The 21446-nt window shown below is 52.6% G+C and overlaps 3 protein-coding genes across 5 annotated transcripts in view; 2 read left to right on the forward strand and 1 right to left on the reverse strand.

The window, feature by feature from the left end:
• Nucleotides 1-539: 539 nt before the first annotated feature.
• On the reverse strand, nucleotides 540-9460 carry Lgi3 (leucine rich repeat LGI family member 3). Its single transcript, XM_057786072.1, has 8 exons — nucleotides 8823-9460; nucleotides 7940-8011; nucleotides 7243-7314; nucleotides 6847-6918; nucleotides 6668-6739; nucleotides 5676-5845; nucleotides 5369-5533; nucleotides 540-4596 (listed from the first exon to the last, which is right to left on the reverse strand). The coding sequence occupies exons 1-8, from the start codon at nucleotides 9026-9028 to the stop codon at nucleotides 3779-3781; spliced, it is 1647 nt and encodes a 548-aa protein (XP_057642055.1). The 5' UTR covers nucleotides 9029-9460; the 3' UTR covers nucleotides 540-3778.
• A 6562-nt stretch (nucleotides 9461-16022) lies between these two features.
• Nucleotides 16023-19072, forward strand: Sftpc (surfactant protein C). The gene is made up of 6 exons (XM_057786073.1): nucleotides 16023-16108; nucleotides 17222-17380; nucleotides 17761-17883; nucleotides 18093-18203; nucleotides 18535-18685; nucleotides 18894-19072. Exons 1-5 carry the CDS (start codon nucleotides 16067-16069, stop codon nucleotides 18673-18675), a joined length of 576 nt encoding a protein of 191 aa, XP_057642056.1. The 5' UTR covers nucleotides 16023-16066; the 3' UTR covers nucleotides 18676-18685; nucleotides 18894-19072.
• A 687-nt stretch (nucleotides 19073-19759) lies between these two features.
• Nucleotides 19760-21446, forward strand: part of Bmp1 (bone morphogenetic protein 1) — a 43641-nt gene continuing 41954 nt past the window's right edge. For all 3 annotated transcript variants that reach the window (XR_009058117.1, XM_057786106.1, XM_057786107.1), the window contains exon 1: nucleotides 19760-20131. Coding sequence is in view for 2 of the 3 variants with exons in the window: in XM_057786106.1 (XP_057642089.1) it covers nucleotides 19966-20131 (166 nt within the window). In the remaining variant the exon portion in view is untranslated. The remainder of the gene's footprint in view (nucleotides 20132-21446) is intronic.

Genomic DNA, 21446 nt, shown 5'->3' on the forward strand with positions numbered 1-21446 from the left:
GCAAGAGTCAGAATTCAGTTACCCTTGGCTACACAGTGAGTTTAAGGCCAGCCTTGGCTATATGAGATGAGGGAGGGAGGGAGGGAGGGAGGCAATCCCAGGACTGGGTAGAGAGGATTCACGGGTCCCCACTCTGCTAAGAGCACAGGAATGTGATTTGAGCCGATGAAAACCTAAACCTGTCCTGTCAAGCTGTGGCCAAGGATAGTGGGGAGGGCCGGGTGCCTGAAGCCACAGATGGGAGGTAGTGTGCAGGGGTTCTGAGGGTGCAGCTAGTGGAGGAACCCCCACTCTCAGAGAGCACCTGTCACCAAGGATTGCCTTTCTTTCACTCCCATGAACCCCGCTTCTTGGAGCCACTCCATCACAAATACAATCCTACCGATCAAATAGCTCATAATTATGCACCAGGTACATTCTTCAAAGGGCCCGACAAGCATCCGTGTTTAATGCATGTAAATCTCACGAGAGGTAAGCTAGGCCTCACAAGCACTTGTTTATCCCATGGTAGTTGACCCTGTTGGCATCATCAGACCCACTCTGAAGACGGGGAAACTGAGGCACACAGAGGCAAAGTAAAGTGACCGAATGCCATTTGTCGCTTTTCCTCAGGAAGTGAACGGAAACAGAGTTCTATAAAGTAGGTTCGTTAATCTGCTTTGCCAGATTTGAGGTTCGGGGAAATAGCTGACACCAAGCAAAATGATAGAGCCCATGTCTGCGCATGTGTGGTCTAGACTGTGGCGTTCAGAGCATGCTGATGATGCATGCTCTCAGACCTAGGTCCCTCCCCTTGGGACAGATCAGTGATATGTGCCACTTATGGGCATTGTGTGGTTTGAACAGGAACGGCCCCCAGAGGCTCATACATTTGAAGGTTTAGTCATCAGGGAATGACTCTGCTTGAGAAGGACTAGGGGGTGTGGCCTTGTCAGAGGAAATGTGTCACTAGGAGTGGGCTTTGAGGTTTCAGAAGCACAAGCCAGGCCCAGTGTCTCTTCCTTCCCCACTGCCTGCAGATCTGGATGTAGGACTCTCAGCTCCTTCTCCAGCATCATGTCTGCCTGTATGGCGCCATACTTCCCACCATGCTGATAATGGACTAAACCTCTGAACTGCAAGCCAGCCCTTAACTGGGCTTTTTGTTTGATTGTTTTGTTTTAATAAGATTTGCCATGGTGTCCGGGTGGTGGTGGCACACACCTCTAATCCCAGCTATCAGGAGGCAGAGCATGCAGATCTCTGAGTTTGAGGCTAGCCTGGTCTACAGAGCGAGTTCCAGGAAAGACTCCAAAGCTACACAAAGAAACTCTCTGTGTCTCGAAAAACAAAAAAACAACACCCCAAACAAACAAACAAAGGGATTTGCCATGGTGTCATGCTCTCTCTTCACGCAACACACACCCTAAGAAAGACATATTTGTGACATGTGAGAGCTGAAAGGGGCCATGGTAAAACAGGTGGGAAGCAGGAGAAGAGAAGGGGCGTGTGTGTGTGTGTGTGTGTGTTTGGCAAGGGGTCACACACTCCAGCACACCACAGCTGGAGTTATTGTCATATCTACCATTCCTGTCTCTTTCCCTGTTTCTTTTCACATAAGATCCAAGGCTGGGTGGAGAGGAATGACAAAGAGGGAAGTCCCACAATGGAGCACGGCAGTTTTGCAGCACAGAGCTATGTGCCTTCCCCAAGATGCTCCACATTCCCCAGTGAACCTGGTCATCACTTTCGCCCCGGTCCCTGCCTAATGCTCTCTTCCCCCTCTCCCTTTGCGAGAGGTTCTTACTGTAGTCTCAGGAATAGACAGAATGGCAGCAGGCAGGAAAGGGACGGATGCTGCTGCATCTGCTGGCACCAAGACTGGAGGAGCTCGATGTCAGGCACGAAGCCACGGGTTTGTTTTCAAAAGAGCAGGGAGCTAAAGCAGGCTCCTGGGTAGCGGATGACATAATGGAGAGATGTTTCAGGAAGGCCGGACCAGAAGGATCTAAGAAACAGTCTGGCGGGAGGGACCTGGAGACTATAGTAATGAGGACAGAGATGGATAAAGGCTGTAGTGGGGTAAGGGGAAAAAAGAATGCTCATTTGGAAACCCTCAGAGAAGGAGAATTGGTAGCTGGTTAAAAGTGGGAAGAAGAAGGACCAAGATGTTACCTAGGACTCCAGGGTGCCTCAGCGTGGTGGGGGGCCATGACAATGGCAGATATTTGCCCAGTGGGAGGTTCAGGGAGGAGGTGGTAGAAGACAGGGTTGCTGAGGGCTGACCACATCTTTGCTTTGTTGCTTAACGTCCTCCTGACAAAGGGACAGACTTAGGTCTTAGCAGGTGGCAGGCCTGTATTGCACTGGGCTGTGAGTCAGACCCAGGTGGAGGAGACTCATCACACTGCCCAACACCTGAATGTCATCACCGCGAACTCCTGACCCTAGTGCCAGCTGACCTTGTCAATGCCCAATGCTCCGAGGGAAAGGAGCCACGAGGAAGAGGACCTGGAAGCTGGCGTGGTCCCTGTGTGTAGCAGGAACAGGTACACAACCCTGGCTCTGCTCCTAATAACACACCCTGAGGACACCTGAGAGCTAGCAGTAGGGTGGGACTTTTTATTTGAAGCAAGGGAATAGCATTGCCCCCAGGTGCCTCAAGGTGTCGGGGCCCCAAGAAATCCTCTCAATCCGGCCATTTCCTGCTTCTGGGCTGCTGTTTCCAGTGGACAGCAGAGGGCAGCAGAAGCCTGATTCCCAGGTGCCCTTCTCGCCACCCTCATCCAGCCTCCGAGTCACACTTCCAGGGGCATCTCCATGGGATGGAGAGGTGCCAGGGGCCCCAACATGTGCCTGGCACTCACACAAGTGGCTCAGGCATTCTCAGGTGTTGCCTTGGCCAGTCATTCTATCCACCCAAGGAGCAGTCACAGTTCAGGGTCCACATCCCCAAGGTGGGGCCCGAGAAGAGATGGTCCCATCTTGAAAAAGCAATCGCTACCCAGGGAAAGCCTTCCCACCTCTGTCCAGGCGAGCTGGGACTGAGTCAGGGAAGAAAACTCTAGTGAGAAGCAAGGTATCCTGCCTCTGTTGCTGTTATTGCTTCAGGATGAAGGCGCTTTGTCCCCAGGAGGCCACGGCCATGCTTACTGTTATTATCATCATCAGCTACATGGGGGGCACACTGGAGTGAGCAGAGGAGGTGTCGTTGCTGTAAGGCACCCTCCAAGAAGAGTGGCTAGGCGACAGCAGGGAAGCCTGTTTGCTCAGCACCCAGTCTGCACGTCTGCACACTCCCAGACATGTGCATATATGGAAAGAAGGGTGTGGCCTGGTATGCACAGGTATGCAACTGAGGATGTCCAGCAGTGTCCACGGGTGCATGCAGAAGGAGCATGGCGGGCATGGGCACACCTGGAGAGTGTGGATGCCAAGCAGGCACACGGACACCTCTAACATCCACAGGAAAGGCCAGGGGGACAGAAGGCTAAGCCGAGAAGAAAAGGCCATGGCTCACCCGTTCCTGCACCCATTGCGTCGCTCAGACACACTTAGCGAGGGAGCAGAGCATGGGGGCACTGTAGATAAGGGTGTACGCATAGAGGAGAACCTGAACTCTGGGTACCTGGTGCATACATAGGTGTTGATTACAGTAATGGGGATGGCTTCCCGGGTCTGTGCCCAGGCCCACTTCTGTGTGTATGTGTGTGGGGGCACAGATATAGGTTAGCCACATGTGACGTTTCCACCCATCTTACAGCGCCAACCTGAGGAACCCAAAGGACATAACTTCCTTCTAGGCACTGAGATCCACCACGACATGTCGGTACACCAGTGTTTGTCCCTTGAAACTGGGGGCCAGGAGCAGCTGGGCATCTCCAGCAGGCATATAGCAGAAGGCCCGAGGGGCCTGTACGGCCAGCTCCTGGAACCGTACAAACTTCTGTCGCCCCTCGTCCCACTGGTAAATCTGCGTGAAGGAGAAGTCACTGCCCAGTGCCAGGTAGCGGTGACCACCTACCAGGAAGGGCTGAAGGGCCAGCGAACCCCGGGAGGGGAGGGCCTGCACCTCAGAGAAACGGGTACCCTCCCAGCGCAGGATTTTGGAGTCACCGATGTAGCGACTAAGACACAGGTAGCTGTCGCGGCCAGCACGAAAGTGTTTCACGGCCTGGGCGTCAGGCACCTGAGTCACCTCTCCCTGCGCCACAAACTGCTTCTGAGAACGACTCCACTGATAGATGACGGGGGCCTGAGAACTGCTAGACACAATCAGCCGCGGCTTGCCCTCACCGTCAACAAACTCCAGGTCAGTGTCGCGGTGCCAGGCGTGCAGGGCCTGGTGGGAATAGAAGCCATTCTGGTGCCAGCGGTAGAGGCTAGTGGCGCCTGCCTTGGAGCTGTCAGCCACGGCAAAGTACCAGTCACCATCAATGCGGAAGGCTTCCAGGTCATTGGGCTTGCGCACGCGCTGGGGGTCGATGTCCTGCAGCTTGGTGAAACGTGTGGTGTTGGGGTCCCAGTGGTAAATGTACGAGCCACCAAACAGCTGGGCCACGATGACATAGAGCTGGCTGTCCACCACCATCGGCTTGCAGTGCACCGCTGAGGGAGCTGCCGGGACAGAGGCATGAGGAATCAGACAGCGTCCAATAGCACCCCCCTTTCTCTCCCAAATGAAAGATCAACGTCCAGACGTGCCCCACAACTGAGATCTGCTACAGAATCCCACTCCCAGCACAGCCCCACCCAGGACTCAGGGTCCATAATTGGTTTTGTTTATTCGTGGTATCAGGGAAGCCCTGGCTGACTTGGACCTTATGATACAGACCAGGCTGGTCTTGAACTTGCAGTGATTTTCTTTCTCTACCTCCCAAGTGCTGGGATTACAAGTGTGAGCCACCATACCCAGCAAGCTTTGCTTTGTTTTGTTTGTATTTTCCCTCTGAGGCAGGGTCTCACTATGTAGTCTAGTTTTGCATTCTTCATATTTCCCCTTCACCTCTCAAACGCTGGGATTATCGGTGTGAACCACCATTTGTACGTGCTAGATAAGAACTCTACCCACTGAGCTTCATCCCTAGCTCTCAGTATTGAATTTACTTATTTTTTGACATGGAGTCTCTCTGGCCTTGAACTTGCCCTGGCTGATCTTGAACTCACAGAGACCCACCTTTTTTGCTTCCTAAGCACTGGGATTAAAGGTGTGCAATCTATCGATACTATTTTGTAGCTACTGGCCTTCCTCAAATCCAGTAAAATCTTTAGGGGCAGAAAAAAATTTCATCCATCCTTCTTCCTTTGGGAATTGACTGGAGCTGGACAAGAGAGCCTTCTGCCACCTTCCCCTGGATAGGCCCAGCACAGGCAGGTCACAGGCAGCTACCTGGAATTCTATCATAGTCTCGGAGCTGCCGTTCCACGTAGTCCCACTTCAGGATGGTGCAGGCGCTGGCACCCGGCTGGGCCAGTGCCAGATAGAGGTCGCTGGAGTAAAGGAAGGGTTCCGCTGACACTGCGGGGAAGGACAGAGTCTGGAAGAGGACGAAATCTGCAGGGACAAAAGGCACAGGTGGGTGGGATCCACACGAAGGAAAAAGGCACTAGCCCACTGGGCGGCAGCTGGGACCTGGTTACAGAAGCTGGGCATGCCCTGCTGGGTGGCCTTTAGTCAGAGGCCAGTACCATCCTACCAGTGGTGATGCAGTCGAACTCCCGAAGGGGCAAGTCTTGCACCTTGTGCTCCTGGAAGCGGGGCGGGCTGGCACAGTAGATGGGGGCCACCGTGGTGTTGGTGTGTGCCAGCCACTCCACCAGCCATTTCACCTTGCAGTCACAGTTAAGGGCATTGCCCCGGAGGTCTCTGGATTTGGAGGGAGGGACACAGAAGGGGAGAGCCTCAGCTGCTCTGCCCAGCAGCCTCCCTGGCCTTCAGAAACTGCTGGGAACGGCTCAGAGTCCCCACAGCACAGGCTTGGTCAAAGGCGTGCTGGGTGAGCCTAGGCCCTGTTTGCTTACCTACCTGACCAGGTGCCTTTTTTGTTTGTTTGTTTGTTTGTTTTTAAACTTGTAATTTAAATTTTTGTGACTCTGGGGATTGGAGCCAGAGCCTTGCACACTCTAGGCAAGTGCTCCAAATCACCAATACTACTTTTACTTTCTAATCATAAGACAAAATTTTACTGCTTGTGATCCTCCTGCTTGGCCTCCTGAGTGTCTGAGATTACAGGCCTATAAAGTTGGTCCTGATAGCAAGACTTTTTGCAGTGGCCAACCTATCCCATTTCATGTTGCCTTCCTATTCCTCCAACCTTGACAGAATTTAGGAACTTATCTATCTATCTACCTATCTATCTATCTATCTATCTATCTATCTATCTATCTATCTATATGACAAATGACTGCAGACATGCTAGAGTTCTTTACTGTTAATTCAAATCAACCATACATTAAAAACAACATAAGTTTTCCATACATATCTAATATACATTTGAGGAGGACTATGGAGACTTGAAGAGCCCCAATTTGGAAGGCTCTCAGCTATAGCTAACTACCTCATCTTCTCAAAGTCCCTAAACCTAACCCCCTCCCAGTCTTTGATCACCCTAATTCTGACTCCCATTCTACTCCCTCCAGGCATATGCCCTCTGTGGCACTGTGGGAAGAGGCAGGATTCAGGCCTTACAAGTCACTCAGGATGTCCAGGGGACGGAAGATGTCTCTGGGCAGTGTCTGCAGGTTATTGTTGGCCAGTGAGCTGCAAGAAAGACCCCAGGGTCACCAAAAAACCACGACCAAGATCCAAGGAAATCCAGGGGACACACGGGTCCCAGTCCCATGTGGGCACAGGTATCAGGTACTCACAGGTGTGTCAAGGACTTGAGTCCTCGAAAGGTAAACTTGGAAAGTGCCCAGATGTCATTGTTCTCGATGAAGCTGGAGAAAATAAGAATCTGCCTCAGTTGCCATTCAGAATCAAAGACCCCCCGGCACTGAATTCCTTACATCTGAGGCCAGAGCCCAGCCCAGGAGCTGGACAGGCTTCTATAGCGTGTTCTATAGTAACATCACAGTGGTGGTGACAGGGTGTTAGGCATGGGTGAGATGGTCTTCTGCTCCTTCCTGCTGTCAGGAGTCTCAAGGGCTCTTCCCTCCCATCCCACTCCAAGCGAGCCTTCTCATTCACTGCACTTCCCCTCAGCCCGCTCAGGCCAGGGCTCCCTCCTTCTACCCTGCCGTTAACCCTTCCCTCCCACACACAGGTACTGCAGGTGCGACAGTCCTATGAAGGCATTGTCTCCAATGAGCGTGAACTTGTTGGAGTTGAGCAACCTGGGGAGACAAAGGTTGAATTAGAACCCGCAAGGGTGTGCCTGCTGCCCATGCCCACTGCCCCACCCTTGAGCTTCCTCAAGATCTGCCTGCCCTTGCTCCAAACCTCAGGACCCCCTGGACAGCAAGATCAGGTGTGAAATTGTTTTCCCTATCACAAGCTCCCCGTTTGCTCCTAAATATGACGGGAGGCAATGTTGCCCTGGTAACTTGGCTCCTGGCCCACCTCCATAGCATCTCCTCTTCCTGTCTTCTCACCCTTCCCACAACCCACTCTAGCCCTGGGCAGACCACACCTCCCAAACGCTGATCCCTGGAGCTATCTGTATCTAAGAGGACCCCCTCCCTTGAAGCGCCCAGGCTTTGGCGCTGGCCCAAGCCCTTACACCCAATTCCCTGGGGTCTCCAGAGCAGCCAAATCTGTCTTCTACATCCCACATTCTTGGCTTCTGTGTGCAGTTCCCCTGTTGCCTGGCCTCCTGACCCCAGGCCACTCCACCTTCTGCAGCATTTTCTAGCAGGGCATCTGCATTTTCAAACAGTACGTCTATCTACTCTCCCACAAGCTCAGCATCTATCTGACTCTAGCACGTCCCCACCCGCCCTTCCACAAGGCCATCCATACAAGAACTGTAACAGTGGCAGGTGGGAGAAGGCTCCGTCTTGGATCTCTGAGAACGCAGCATTCACCAGGGTCCTGCAAAGGAACATAGGAGTCAATACGGGGTAAGCATCTGAAGGACCTGTACTGGGCACAGAGGTAGACAGGGCAGCCAGTGGCTTCTGTTCTCAGCAGCCCTAGGCCCCACCTGCATCTGTCCTTTACTTCCCAAACTCAATGCCCTCCACCGATTTTCTCCCCTGCTGCTTCCAGGAGCACCAGTGGCCCCGAGGCTCCCCTTCACTCTCAGTCAACAGCGGGTTCCATTACCATCACCATTGCCATTATCCAACCCACAAAAGTGTTGGTGCTGCCGAGGGATGGGGCAGCAAGATGTGGGTCCTGGCAGCCTCTCCAGTCCCACAGGCAAGGGGCGGGGGCCGTGGGCCAGTTGCTGCAAGTGAGGCTGGCCCAGCTGTGTGCAGAACAGCAGACCCAGGGGCAGGAGCCTAGCCCGTGCCAAGATACCACGAGGGCCATCTCACTTGTCACCCCTCCCCCTGATGCCATCAGTTCTCCTGCTTTCTGCCCTTGGTGTGACCTCACAGGGAGGGGCCTGCATGCTCATGTAGTCACTCCCTCCAACCCACACTTAGTAGGTCTCATTACGCTACTGGTGATGATTCATTCTTGGCCATGAACTCTGGTTTTCCCGAGCTATGGCTGCTGTAGGATTGCAGAGCTCTCTGCAGACTGGGGCCTGAAAGTCCCCAGTTCTGAGGAACCCCGGGGAGTGCTCCAGGTCTGTCTCCTCTGAAAAGAGGAACAGGGTTTCTCTCTTCCAGAGCCCTCGGTGCCCTCCTTCCCTCCCCGCCCCCCCTCGCCCCAAGGCTATGTACACACTCACAGGGAGATGACCTCTGAAGGCAGGTTCTTGGGCACTGCCTTAGAGTCCACGCAGAAGGCGGTGTCCCTGGTGCAGGAGCAGCTGGGTGGGCAGGGGGGCGTCTTAGGAGGCTTCTTGGCACTGGCTTGCAGCATTAGGCAAAAACTCAGCGTAGACAGCACCAGTAGCCTGCGCCCAGGGCCCAGCCTGGCTCGTAGCCCGGCCATGCCTCCTACAGGGTCTCCCCTAACACCACCGGCCTGCCTGCGCCCCGCTGCTCCCTGCAGGCTGCTCTGCTCCTCTCCGGAGCTTCCACCTCCGGGCTGCCGCAGCTCTGGGCGACCCGCACTCTAGGCGCCACCTATTCCTCCTGACCTCAGGCGCTGGCTGCAGTCCTTTCAGCTTGGAAGCGCTGCGCGGAACTGGGACCGCAACTACCGGCTGCCGGGTCTGGTGGACGCGGACTGCGGCGCGGGCGGCGGGGGCGCGCGCGGGGGCGGAGCGGGGAGGCCCAGGCCCGGCGCCCGCCGGAGAGCAGCCAAAGGATGGAGTGGTTGCACCGGTCCGCAGCGTGCCCTACCAAGCCACCAGCCTGTGTCTGATCTCCAGGGCCATATGTGTAGCGAGTGCATTTGTATGAGAATGTGCATGTGCACGGGTGCACATGGATCTGTAGACCTACATGCACCTGTGTGTACGTCTTGGCTGTGAGGGGGCGTAGAATTCAGGGGTATGTCGCAAGTGACTCACGTACATCCAGGTTGGCATGAGAGATTGGGAGCTTGAGAGTGCGAGCGTGTTTGCATCAGCTGAGGAACAGAGTGTGCCCTTGTGCCTGTGAGCTGAAAAGGGAAAGGTAGCCACTGACGCTGGAGTGGAAGTGTGGAATCCGGGAACATTTCGCACCGCACGACCGCAGTCCGATGGAGCTGGTAGCACCTTGGATGTGCTCCAGCTCAGGTCTTTGTTTTATCAACAAGGAAGCCGAGGCCACGAGAAAGGGAAAAGAAGCCAAACTCCCTATCTCTACCGTGTACTTAACATGGTTAATTGGCTGGCCCTTTGAGGGGAAGGGCCATTAATTCCCTTCTACAGATAAGGAAAGTGTAGCCTTAGGTCCAGAACTCCAACTTCAAGTTCACAGCAACCCTTCTCCACCAGTGTCCTTCAAAGGGAAACTTTAGAAGTCCACAGCTCCTTGAGAACCTTCCACAGAGTCTTGAGGTCAACACACTCTACCTTAGAAGGACATTATTTGTCTTTTTCACTTCCATGCTGTCATAAAAACACTCTGGAATTTTCCAGAGCTATATGGCAAGTCTTTTATGAAACCTCAGACTAAAGAGATTTGCAAAAATATAACAGCAACACTTCTTTCTACAGCTATTTTTGTTTAAAAAGGCAAAGGCATATGGGTTGGCAAGACAGCCCAGCAAGTTGTCACCAAGCCCAATGACCTGAGTTCAATTCCAAGGGCCCTCGCAGAGGAAGGAAAAAACTAAATTGTGAAAGTTGTCCTCTGATCTCCACATCCATGCCAAGGCATGATAATAAATAAATAATAAATGCAATAAATTTTGTTACAGATGTAGATGTCTGGGAATATGATTCAGTGGGAGCATGTACAAGGCTCTGGTTCGAGCCCTCAGCATGGGGTTGCGGCTGTAGTTCAGTTCTTAGTGTTTGGCATTAATGGGGTTCAATCTCCAGCCCCACATTTTTTTAAGGGTATAAAGATGTATGGCTATAATCCCAGCACTTGGCAGGTAGGAAAAAGAGAATTTCAAGGTTATCCTCAGCTTTATCGTGTTTGAGCTTAGCCTGGGATACTCAGGACTTTGTCTCAAAAACAAAACAAAGAGGTATGTGAGCCAATCAGGTATAGTAGTGCATGCCTGTATCCAAACACGCTAGAGCAGTGGTTCTCAATCTTCCTAACGATGCGACCCTTTAATACAGTTTCTCATGTTGTAGTGACCCCCAACCATAAAATTTTTTTTATTTATTATGCATACAATATTCTGTCTGTGTGTATGTCTGCAGGCCAGAAGAGGGCACCGAACCTCATTATAGATGGTTGTGAGCCACCATGTGGTTGCCAGGAATTGAACTCAGGACCTTTGGGAGAGCAGGCAATGCTCTTAACCACTGAGCCATCTCTCCAACCCATAAAATTATTTTTGTTGCTACCTCATAACTATAATTTTGCTACTGTTTTTGAATCATAATGTAAATATCTGATATGCAGGATATCTGATATGTGACCCCTGTAAAAGTGTCCTTTGATCCCCAAAGGGATCTCAACCCACAGGTTGAGAACAACTGCTCTAGAGGGAGGCTAAGGCAAGAAGATCAAGAGTTCAAAGCTGGAATGGTCACATAGTGAGAGCTCATCTAAGAAAAAAGGCATCTTCTCAAGCTGGCCTGCTTCCACCATCAGGGGAAATCCCTGTTCTAAGTTAAAGTCCCCAGACTGTTCTTCCAGACTGAGATACTCCTGCCTTTTGACTCCCACTGGCCTCTGCTGGTCCAGTTGCCCATCTGCCTTGTGCATGCCAGCTTGAGGGAAAAGAGCAAGGAGGGGTAGGGAGGATGCCTGGGGCAGCTGGACAGCCATCCCCACTCGTCCCTGGCACGGCTTTGCCCAGCACACAAAGGCCAGAGTGAATCTTGTCCTGGACCGTGCAGCTGAGGGGCTGGGAGCGGGAAAGGGATAGTGGCCACTGTGAGGCTTTCCACTACCCACAGATGTTACTGAGGGCAACCCAGAGATGAGGGGGAGGAGTCTGGATCCTAGACTTAGTCAGTGAGAGGCCCCTGTGGATGAGGTAGATGATAGTGATGACGCTGGCCTTTTATATCCATGAAGTCATTGGCATGTCAGGACAGCTTAGTGGGGGGCGGCGAGACAGGTGGCAGCAGTCCCGTTTTAGAAATGAACACAGTAAAGTCTAGAAAAGCAGTACTTCCTGTAGGTTCCAGAGCTTCTAGGGGGAACACAGACCTCATGTACCTAAGGACTTACAGAAGGAACCTGCTTGTGCTGGCTAACAGTCTTTTGTTTTGCTTTGTTTTTGTTTTTCAAGACAGGGTTTCCAGGGTTTCTCTGTAGGTTTGGAGCCAGTCCTGGAACTAGCTCTTGTAGACCAGGCTGGCCTGGAACTCACAGAGATTCACCTGCCTCTGTCTCCTGAGTTTAAAGGCATGCACCACCACCGCCCGGCATTGGCTAACAGTCTTATGGTTGCATATGATCACATATGGGCTGTGTGCTTGCTCCTTGCCCTGTGACAGGTTCACAGAAACACAAAGAAAACATATTAATTTCCCTCCATTTGGGAAGACAGGGTGACAGCCTTCCTCCCAGCTTTTATAACTGACTCTAGTTAACATTGTGTGTGCTGAATGGTGGCCTAAAGTTGTGTGTGTGTGTGTGTGTGTGTGTGTGTGTGTATGTGTGTGTCGGGGGGTGGTGGCAATGAAAGGATTTCAGAGTCTGGGGCGAGGATGGAGGGGTCACAGAGCAGGTGCCATTGACTTTTCTGCCTTTTCGGAAGAGTGATATCCTCCACTGTGGGGACTAGCATCAGTGAACGCAAATAAAGAAGGCTGTACAGGCTGCACCCCAGGGCTGGTCTGGGGAGCAAGGTTGAGGGCTGTGTCTGCCTAGCTGAAGAGACAGCTTCCCTCCTTCCCCAAACCCTCTCTCCCCATCGTCCTCCTTTCTTTCCAAGGAACCCAAGGCCCCTACTAGGAGTTGAAAAACATCTGCAATTCACTCAGGGAAGTTGGCCAGCAGCTTTTCCCAGATCCCAAACTGACAAAACCAAGTTGTTACTCTTGTTTTCAAGTCATAATGCTGTGAGAACCCAGCCTAAGGGCAGCCTGCAGGGGAGACTGAGGACCTGGGAGAGAACAGAGCTCTTCTCTCCACACTTTGTGATGATAGCAAGCCCCAACTGTAGCTCCTGTTCAGAATAAGTATCACAACTAGACACTGTGCCTCCCCATGCCCAAAGGGACCCCGAGATGCCCGCAGTTCTTCTTGGCTCTCCTGCTGCCCTACTGCCCACCTGGCTCAGGCCCAGTGTGTGTGAGTCAGACATCAATCACAAGGTTTGCAGGACAACCCAGGGTAGGAGTGGAAGCCTGGGGGATGGGCAGGGAGGTAGGTAGTGTAGGCAGGGGTCTTTTACATCTGCACACCACTAAGGGGAGAGGACACTGGCTTTCCCCTCCTTTCCTTCCCTCAGCCCTCCCCTTCTACTCACTCTAAGACCCTTTGCTGGGCTCTGGGAGGCTTAGGCAAATATTTAAGGAGGTAGTTAGAGGGGCTCGGAGGATGGTGGGAGCAAATATTTCCTTCCTTTTCCTCTCCACTAAATGTCTTAGGAGCTCTCATTTCAGATGCTCTGCAGTTGTACAAACTTGAGAGGAGGTCCTTCAGCTGGAGAGGGAATCCTTGGGGGACAGTGGAGGTTGCCAGGGCTGGAGAGAAGGGGGCCAGCTCATGATCAAAGGGAAGGGCAAGGTGCTAAGGAGTCTGGGGCCTGGGCTAGGAAGCTGTCTGACCTTTCAAAGTCCAATACGGCTGGCTCTCTGCATCTCTTGGTTTGGTCTTCACCAATTCGACGGTAGATGGAGCTGAACATGGTGGCACATGGCTGTAATCTTGCCCTCAGGAAGTGAAGCCAAGAGGATCGCCACTAGTTCCCGGCCAACCTGAACAGAAAATAAGGCTGTCTCAAAATAAAAACAAGGGACTGGAGAGATGGCTCTTGCAGAGGATCAGAGTTCAATCCCCCACATCCAAGTAAGGCAGTTTACAAAGGTCCGTGACTCCACCTCCAGGGAATCCGACTCTTCCTATGGCCTCCACAGGCCCTGCATGCACACATGTGCACAGATACACATTCAAGCCAAACATAAATCTCAAAAACAATTTCATTGGAAAGATTTAAATTTTTTTTCCGTATTTATAGTTTTGATACTGTATGTATGTTTTCAAGGCTGACCATTTGGCACTGGAAAACAAATTGGTGTGTCCTTCTTTGGAGAAGGCCATCTTTCTGACAGCCCCCCCCCCCAGCTTTCCTTGGTTGCCCATAGCTCTTTGTGTAGGATTTAGGCCTTGTAGGCTTTCCCCATCCCGTTTGGTACATTTGTTGGTGTCATCCTTGTTTAACTCACGTTTGGGTGGTGATGTTGGTGAGACTTGATGTGTGTAGCTTTTGGTATTACTGGGAAACAAAGTCAAAGCCTGACAGCAAACTCCCTGCTCCTGATTCTCTGGTTCTTACAGTCTTTCTGTCCCCTCTCCTGCAATAGTCCTTGAGTCTTATGTGTAAAGTGTTTTTGTAGATATATCCATTGAGACCAGAACTCTGCACTTTGATTGGGTTGTGGTTTTCCGCAGTGGTCTCTGTCTGTTGCAAAGAGATGTTTCCTTGTTGAGGGGTGGAGGCTACAGTTCTCTATGGGTGTAAAGAACAAATGTTTATAAATTGTTGTTGGGGAACATGCTGACTTAGCAAGTTAGTGAGTAGATTCTCCTCCAATAACCATGGCTTCACTAGCACTGAGTAGTTAACTAGGCTTCCAGCACCAGATATGATTCTTTCTTGTTGGGGGGTGGTCTAAAGTCAAATTAGAGAGTTGTTGGTTACTCAAAGGCATTTTTTAAAAGCATACACGAGAGTATGCAAGTGGGTGTAACTTCTTTAGTCTATTTTGTATAAGGGATTTGCACACCTGTGGATTTGGCGTGTCCATGAGGAGTCCTACAAGCAATCTGGGAGGTAGAAGGGGCAGCTGTGTAGGAGAACAAGGGTGTCAGGTCACAATACACAGAAGTGCTGGGCTCTGGCTTACACACTGGTAAAATTTAAGAGGTGCAAAGATGTTTCAAGACCACCTGACCAAAAACTAAAAGAGAATTTGAGGGGTTAGAGAGAAGGCTCAGTAGTTAGGAGCTTTGCCTATTCTTCCACATGGAGGCTCACAACTGGCTGTGACTCCAATTCCATTGGATCCAATGTCCTTTTCTGGTCTCTGTGACACCAGGCTTGCAGGTAGTGCGCAAGCAAACATGCAGGCAAAACACATAAAATAAAAATGAATAAATCTTTAAAAGGGAATTGAAGGCATATAGCCAAGGCTAAGTTGAAAGGGTATAGCCAATCCTAAGTCACTGGTAGATATGACTTAGTACCCTAGGAACAGGAGAGAATTTGAGGAAAGAGAGAAGGCAAGGAGAGGGGAGAAGGAGGAAGTCATGAAAATGAACAAGATTTGGTTAAACCACATTGGGCACATTTAGAAGATATAAAAAGAAGATCAGAAGGGCAGATAGAGTGGTAGAAGGGCAGAGGTGGCTGATTGGGATCACACTCAGCCCTGTGCAAGGTCATCTCCGCTTAAGAAAATGTCAGGGGCTGGGATCGTAGTTCAGTGGTAAAAGGCTTCCCAAACATACTCATGACCCCATGTTTGATCCTCAGCAATGGAAGGCAAAGAGTAAGGCCTGGAATAAGCTCTCAGAGTGTTCAACTTACGGACAAGCCTAGAGCAAAAACAGGACTCATCACTCATGTGGAAGAGTTTCCCAGCAGTGGGGATGGGGTTACCAGAATAAGGAAAGTGACTGGAGCAAATCCGAGGTGGGGGAAAGCCTGCATGGGAGGTTGGGTAAAGAGGAATCTGACCCTGTCTAAGAAAGCACACTAATGGACCCCCAGCTGCTGTCCCAGATCCTGTTCCCCTGGTAGGCACCTCTCCACCCCCAGCAATAATCACCACTTTCTCAGGCCCTAAGTGGAGCTAGAGTCTGAACCTGGGGAGATTATCCGGTGGGAAGGGATGGCCAGATTCCTGGCTACAGCGGGGAAAGGTTTGGCTTGTCAAAAGAAGAGAAGCCACAGGGCTGCAGGGGCAGGTGCCAGCAAGAGAGGCAGACATGCCAGAAAGACTCCCACGGTGAGAGGAGCAGGTGGCCTGAGGGTGAGTTTGCTCACCTCACCCAGGTTTGCTCTTGTTGGGGCCAAGAGGATTCATGTGCCTAGGCCAAGGGCCCTTGGGGGCTCTTGCAGCTGGCTTATCAGGGCTGAGGCTCTGAAAAACCAGGAACAAACAAGCTTCAAAGCCAAGGACTTGGCTGGCAGGCAGGAGACCCAGTCCTTCACCTCTGTCTTCTCTCTCTCTCTGATGATATATATATAGGACACCGGTCACACCAGAGAGATGAGAAGAGGAGAGAGCCTACAAAAATGGACGTGGGTAGCAAAGAGGTCTTGATGGAGAGTCCACCGGTGAGTGTGTGTGTGTGTGTGTGTATGTACAGAGTGTACTGGGCTTGCCTGTTCCATCCTTAATAGGCTTTTTTCATCTTCTAGACTCATATAGTCAATTAGTTTGGGATTGATCATTAAAAGTCCCTGGCAGAGACAGGCATGGCAGCCATGAATTCCTGTATAAAGGGGTTGAGAGTCACCAGAGGGCTCAATAGAAAGGCCTGTGAAGAACCTTGGTGATAGAGTCACCAAGTAATCAAGAGATCACAGGAAGCATCACAGAGAAAACAGAACCTGAGGCTGGAATGTAGACCAGTGGGGAAGAGGGCCTTGCAAATATGGGTCCTGGGTTCAGTCCCCAGGACCACACAGACATGGGATGCATGCCATTTAAGAGTGTAAGCAAGGTAATCATTCAGGGTCATCTTTAGATATGTAAGGAGCTGGAAGGCAGCCTGGGTCATAGATATGATCTCAATGAGTAAATAATTAAAATAGAAAGGAAGAAAGAAAGAAAGAAAGAAAGAAAGAAAGAAAGAAAGAAAGAAAGAAAGAAAGAGAAATGGTTCCACAGATAGGAGGGCTTGATACCAAATGTGATGGCCTGGGTTTAATCTCTGAAACTCATAGGATGGAAGGAGAGACATTGTCTCTGAGTTTCACACACCACACACACACACACACACACACACACACGTAAATGTAAGAATATAAAGATGACACATGCACTGACTAGGAAGAATATACAGACACTCACCAGGCAGAGGAGGAAGGAACAAAAGGAAGAAAGGGAGGCTACATAAAGGTGCGGAGATGGTGCTCTCTGGATCCTTGGAGGGAACAAAAAGCTGGCTAGGTCTGAGGTTCCAGGAGCCTTGGGAAAACAGAAGACAGAACTGCTAAGTAGTTCTCTTGGCTCCTTCCAAACCTAGATTTTACTTCTAACTTTCTAAGTATCTATTGGTTTGTTAGAATCCAACCACCTTCCCCAAAGCCTTCTCTGATCTCCCCAGCCCTTCTCTGCATATTCATAGCCTAAAGGGGCATGAGAGGATGTTTGGTTTGTACAGGGAGAGGAGTAAGCATCCTCTCAACAGCCTTCTTGTCTCTCTTCTTCCCCCACTTCCTCAGGATTACTCAGCAGGTCCCAGGAGCCAGTTCCGCATCCCCTGTTGCCCCGTGCATCTCAAACGCCTTCTCATTGTGGTTGTGGTGGTGGTCCTCGTTGTCGTGGTGATTGTAGGGGCCCTGCTTATGGGCCTTCACATGAGTCAGAAACATACTGAAATGGTGAGCAGGCCTGGGTTGGGCAAAGGTCAGACAGCGGGTTGGGTGAGATGGGCAGAGAGATGGGCAGCTGCTGGAGATTAGGAGAAGGGAGTGGACAAACAAGGGTATAGCTTGGGTGACACAAGCAGAGATGGGGTAGCAGTCCAGCATTGATGGTTTTCCTCCAGCCCCTGGCCTGCAGTGTGATAACCACCAGTCTCTGCAACGCATGCTGTGTTTAGCCTTCCTGAGATCTCAGGAAAGGAGGAATTGTATTTGAATAGAGGGCTCACTCTGGATAGATATGTGTACCAAGAGGCTGGGCTCAGGGCAGATATGGGTACCAAGAGGCTGAGAGAAGAAGGAGGAATGCCAGGCGGTACTCTGACACATCTCCCTAGGTCCTTGAGATGAGCATTGGAGCACCGGAAGCACAGAAGCGCCTAGCCCTGAGTGAGCACATGGACACCATTGCCACCTTCTCCATTGGTCCCACTGGCATTGTTGTGTATGACTACCAGCGGGTGAGTGTGCCTGAGGGACCACTATGACTTTACTGGAACTGCCCAGTTGTACCACCTCTTCCCAGAGGTCTCTCCCCATTCCATGCCTGGCTGCCTCCCCTTGGATGCTCGAATCAATAACTTCTACTTGTCTCCCATGGTCATTCGGGGTTTGGGGAGTGAGCAAGGCAAGGGACCTTCGTGAATGACCTCCAGTGTTACATGCCTAGCTCGTGACTGCCTATAAGCCAGCTCCGGGAACCTACTGCTACATCATGAAGATGGCTCCAGAGAGCATCCCCAGTCTCGAGGCTTTTACTAGAAAATTCCAGAACTTCCAGGTGGGTATGTGAGTGAAGGGAGTGAGCTGTCTCCCTCCAAGGGCTGGGGAGAGGGATATTTAAAATGATGGCGAGTGCTAACTGTACGGTATCGATTCCCCTGGGCCAGCTGTGTTCTTGCTACAGTCACCTGCATCACATCTTCCCCAGCTGTCAGCTGACCTGCCACTAACTTGGTGGCCTTGGCTGAACTCAGACACCACCTATGGGCCTTTGGTTCCAGTCCAGTCCCTTTGTATTGGTGAGGAAACTGAGCCTCAGAGGTGGCCTGGCCAGTCTAGTATCCCATAATAAGGACCGCAGTGAGATTAAACATAGGTGCTTTTCCCAGGCCAAGCCCTCAGCAGCCACCTCGAAGCTGGACAGGGAGGAAGGGCGTGATACGGGTTCCGAGACTTCCGGGAGAGATCTGACTTTCCTAGGCCTTGCTGTGAGCACCTTGTGTGGAGAGCTACCACTGTACTATATCTAGGACTCCTCAGGTGAGCCGCGGTTCCTTTCAGGATGCCAGAGCAACACTGGGAGGGCTTGGGCTGCTTGCTTTGTCAGCAGAACAGGGATCTCTCGAAGTCAGTGGTCTGGGGAGCTCAGAGGATAGCAGGCTCACAGACACAGCCCACATTGGAATCAAGCGGATGGCTCCTCAGTCCCCCTCCTTCATGTGATAAACATCAGTTCTTTGCTTCACAGGGTCGGTGGCCGCATCGGGACAGGAAAGTCCGGCAGCAAAGGGTCTTTTGCAGACAAGCAGGAAGCTGCTCCTGTTCATGCCCGACAGGAGAGAGTAGAAGCCAGTAGAGCAAAGGTGTCTCCTACCGGCCAGGGGGCTCCTACCACAAAACAATAAAGCAACCTGACTGAAAAACAAAGGGTGGCATTTCTTTTCTTTCCCATTTTTTCAGCTCCGTTCCCGACGGGAGCCGTTCTGGGAAGGAGAGGGTTTGGGGGAGTTGGGGTGCTTTGCCACATCCTTTCTAAAAGTGATGAGGATTTGTTCTTAACCCAGGCAGTGTGGAAGGGGGCAAAAGGCGGGGATAGGGGGACGGGACCTAGGTGCCATACACGGGTGTTAGGCGCCCTCCAGCGGTGTGTCCGCAGGGAAGGACAGCGACAGAGATAGGCAGAGAGACAGCAAGACAGAGAGACAGCAAGAAGCGAGAGAGCAGGTCTGACACAGACAGACTGGAGTCTCAGGCTGAGGGAACGATCGCTGATCCAGGGACCGAGAGGCAGGAACGGACCTGACAGCGTGTCCCGTGCCCCGAGGCACTCCGCCCGGCGCGGGACAGCAGCCACTAGGGGGCCCCTTGCGGGAGCCGTGCCTCCGGGCATCCCCGGCCCGCGCCCCCTCCCCGGCCCCGGCCCCAGGCAGCCGATCCCCCTCCGGGGCGGGCGGCGCTACTCTCGCCCTCCCCGCCCGGCTGGCGCGCTTCCCGGCCCGGCCGAGCACGGTCCCGGCCCCGAGGGGGGCCGAGCTGGGCGAAAACCCGCCCTCCAGCGAGCTCATTTCCCTAAAAGGGGGGGGGGGTGAGAGGGCGGCGGAAAAAAAAAAAAAGAAAGGGAGCGACCGAGCCGAGGGCGAGGGGACGCCGGAGCCCAGGGCTGGAGCGAGCCGGGCCGAACGGTGGGGGGGGCGGGAGACAGGAAACGGGACGGGAAGAGGTGGCCGCGGGGGGAGAGCACCTCCCCTTCGCCTCCAGCGCTCCCTTCCCCGTCGCCCCGCTCCCGCGTCCGGGCGCGACCGCCACCGCTGCCCGCCAGCATGCCCGGCGTGGCCCGCCCGCCGCTGCCGCTGCTGTCGCTGCCGGTGCTGCTGCTGCTGCTGCTCCCGCGCGCCGGGCGGCCGCTGGACTTGGCCGACTACACCTACGACCTGGGCGAGGAGGACGCCCCGGAGCTCCTCAACTACAAAGACCCCTGCAAGGCGGGTGAGCGACCCCCGGTTCCCCCAGGGGCGCACGGGAGCCGAGCGTGAGCAGGCCGGGATCGAGGCTGCGAGCCGGGCAGGGGTAGGGGTTGGGGTTGGGGGAGGACAGTCCAGTGTGGGAAGCTGGGAGCTGCTTGGTTGGCAATGCAGTGGGGGAACAAAAGACCGAGGGAGAAAGGGAGGGGGAAGTTTGGGGGACTTTTAGGACTGAAGTTTTGCTGCTGTTTGTGGAAACTGCTGCGGCTGCTGCTTGCCTTCGAAGAGGATTCCTGGGGAAATCTCCCTGGATCTCAGCGAATCCCGCTGGCAAGGCAGCTTTTTCTCCACAGAGAAACTTTACTGGCCAAACTCCGAGAGTGAGTGTGTGTGTGTTCTTTTCCCTTCTCCCCTATCCCTCCTGCTTTGTGAAATATTGGTGTTTGCCCGCTTGTCTGTTTGCCACAGTGCTACACATCTGTCTGGTTTGATGCCCAGAAAGCCTGCAGCTCCAAAGGAATACACTTCCCGGATACTCAGCCCAGTAGAAGGAGAAAGTTTTTCAGGGGGTTTCGTAAGATCCTCTTTCGTGGGCAATTCTGTGCTTCTAAGTAGCTGCAGCAGCCCTCTGGCCACTCAGGAGACAGCTGTCAAAGTCAGAGAAACCAGGCTGGGGAAGGACTTACCTGTGCTCCTGGGTGCCAGGAGAGCTCTGCCAGAGCCAAGTTGGGATAGCAAATGAGCCACACACACAAAGAGACCTCGGATATTCTCCATCAGCTCTCTCATTCTACAGACACCTGAGACTAATTAGTCAAGGTCAGGGCTTCGTGTGTGTGTGTGTGTGTGTGTGTGTGTGTGCGTGCGTGCGCGCGCGCGCGCGCGCGCGCGCGCGATCTTTGTCCATGAGGACAACCGTGGTCCCCTGGAGTGACCAGATACCAGGCACTCAGGCCTGGAATATACTGGGAACAAGATGTCACAACTTTTCCTCAACTTCCTGCTTCTGACTTCAGCCTGTCCATGAAGAGCTAGAGTCAGGAACAGGGACACAAGGAAAGGAAGTGAACACAGAGTCTTGGGACAGGCAGCTATAGTTCTGACCACAGGAGGCTTGATCTATCCCCTCTCCTTGTTCCAACTTTACCCTTGGGTAGATAAGGACCATTTTAGTGTGGGCAGGACAAGCCAAACCCTCAGTGCTTGCTCCTCCATGTCTGATGGGCTGTGGGTAAACCAGAACATTAGCTGTCTCCATCTCATTGTGTGTGGTGGATGGGCAGGAGGAAGAATGAGCAGGGCATGGACTCTGAGGGACTCATTAGGTCCTGGGAGCTAAG

This window comes from Chionomys nivalis, chromosome 12 (genome assembly GCF_950005125.1).
Source record: "Chionomys nivalis chromosome 12, mChiNiv1.1, whole genome shotgun sequence".
In the NCBI taxonomy this organism is placed as follows: Eukaryota; Metazoa; Chordata; class Mammalia; order Rodentia; family Cricetidae; genus Chionomys; species Chionomys nivalis.

Excerpts from the sequence above, each read along its gene's own strand:
- Sftpc (XM_057786073.1), top strand. The coding sequence starts at position 16,067 with ATGGACGTGGGTAGCAAAGAGGTCTTGATGGAGAGTCCACCG. Across the intron at positions 17,381-17,760 it reads GTCAGAAACATACTGAAATG|GTCCTTGAGATGAGCATTGG; the intron begins GTGAGCAGGCCT and ends ACATCTCCCTAG. Across the intron at positions 18,204-18,534 it reads GAAAATTCCAGAACTTCCAG|GCCAAGCCCTCAGCAGCCAC; the intron begins GTGGGTATGTGA and ends TGCTTTTCCCAG.
- Lgi3 (XM_057786072.1), bottom strand. The coding sequence starts at position 9,028 with ATGGCCGGGCTACGAGCCAGGCTGGGCCCTGGGCGCAGGCTACTGGTG. Across the intron at positions 8,012-8,822 it reads CCTTCAGAGGTCATCTCCCT|GACCCTGGTGAATGCTGCGT; the intron begins GTGAGTGTGTAC and ends GTTCCTTTGCAG. Across the intron at positions 4,597-5,368 it reads AGACTATGATAGAATTCCAG|CTCCCTCAGCGGTGCACTGC; the intron begins GTAGCTGCCTGT and ends CTGTCCCGGCAG.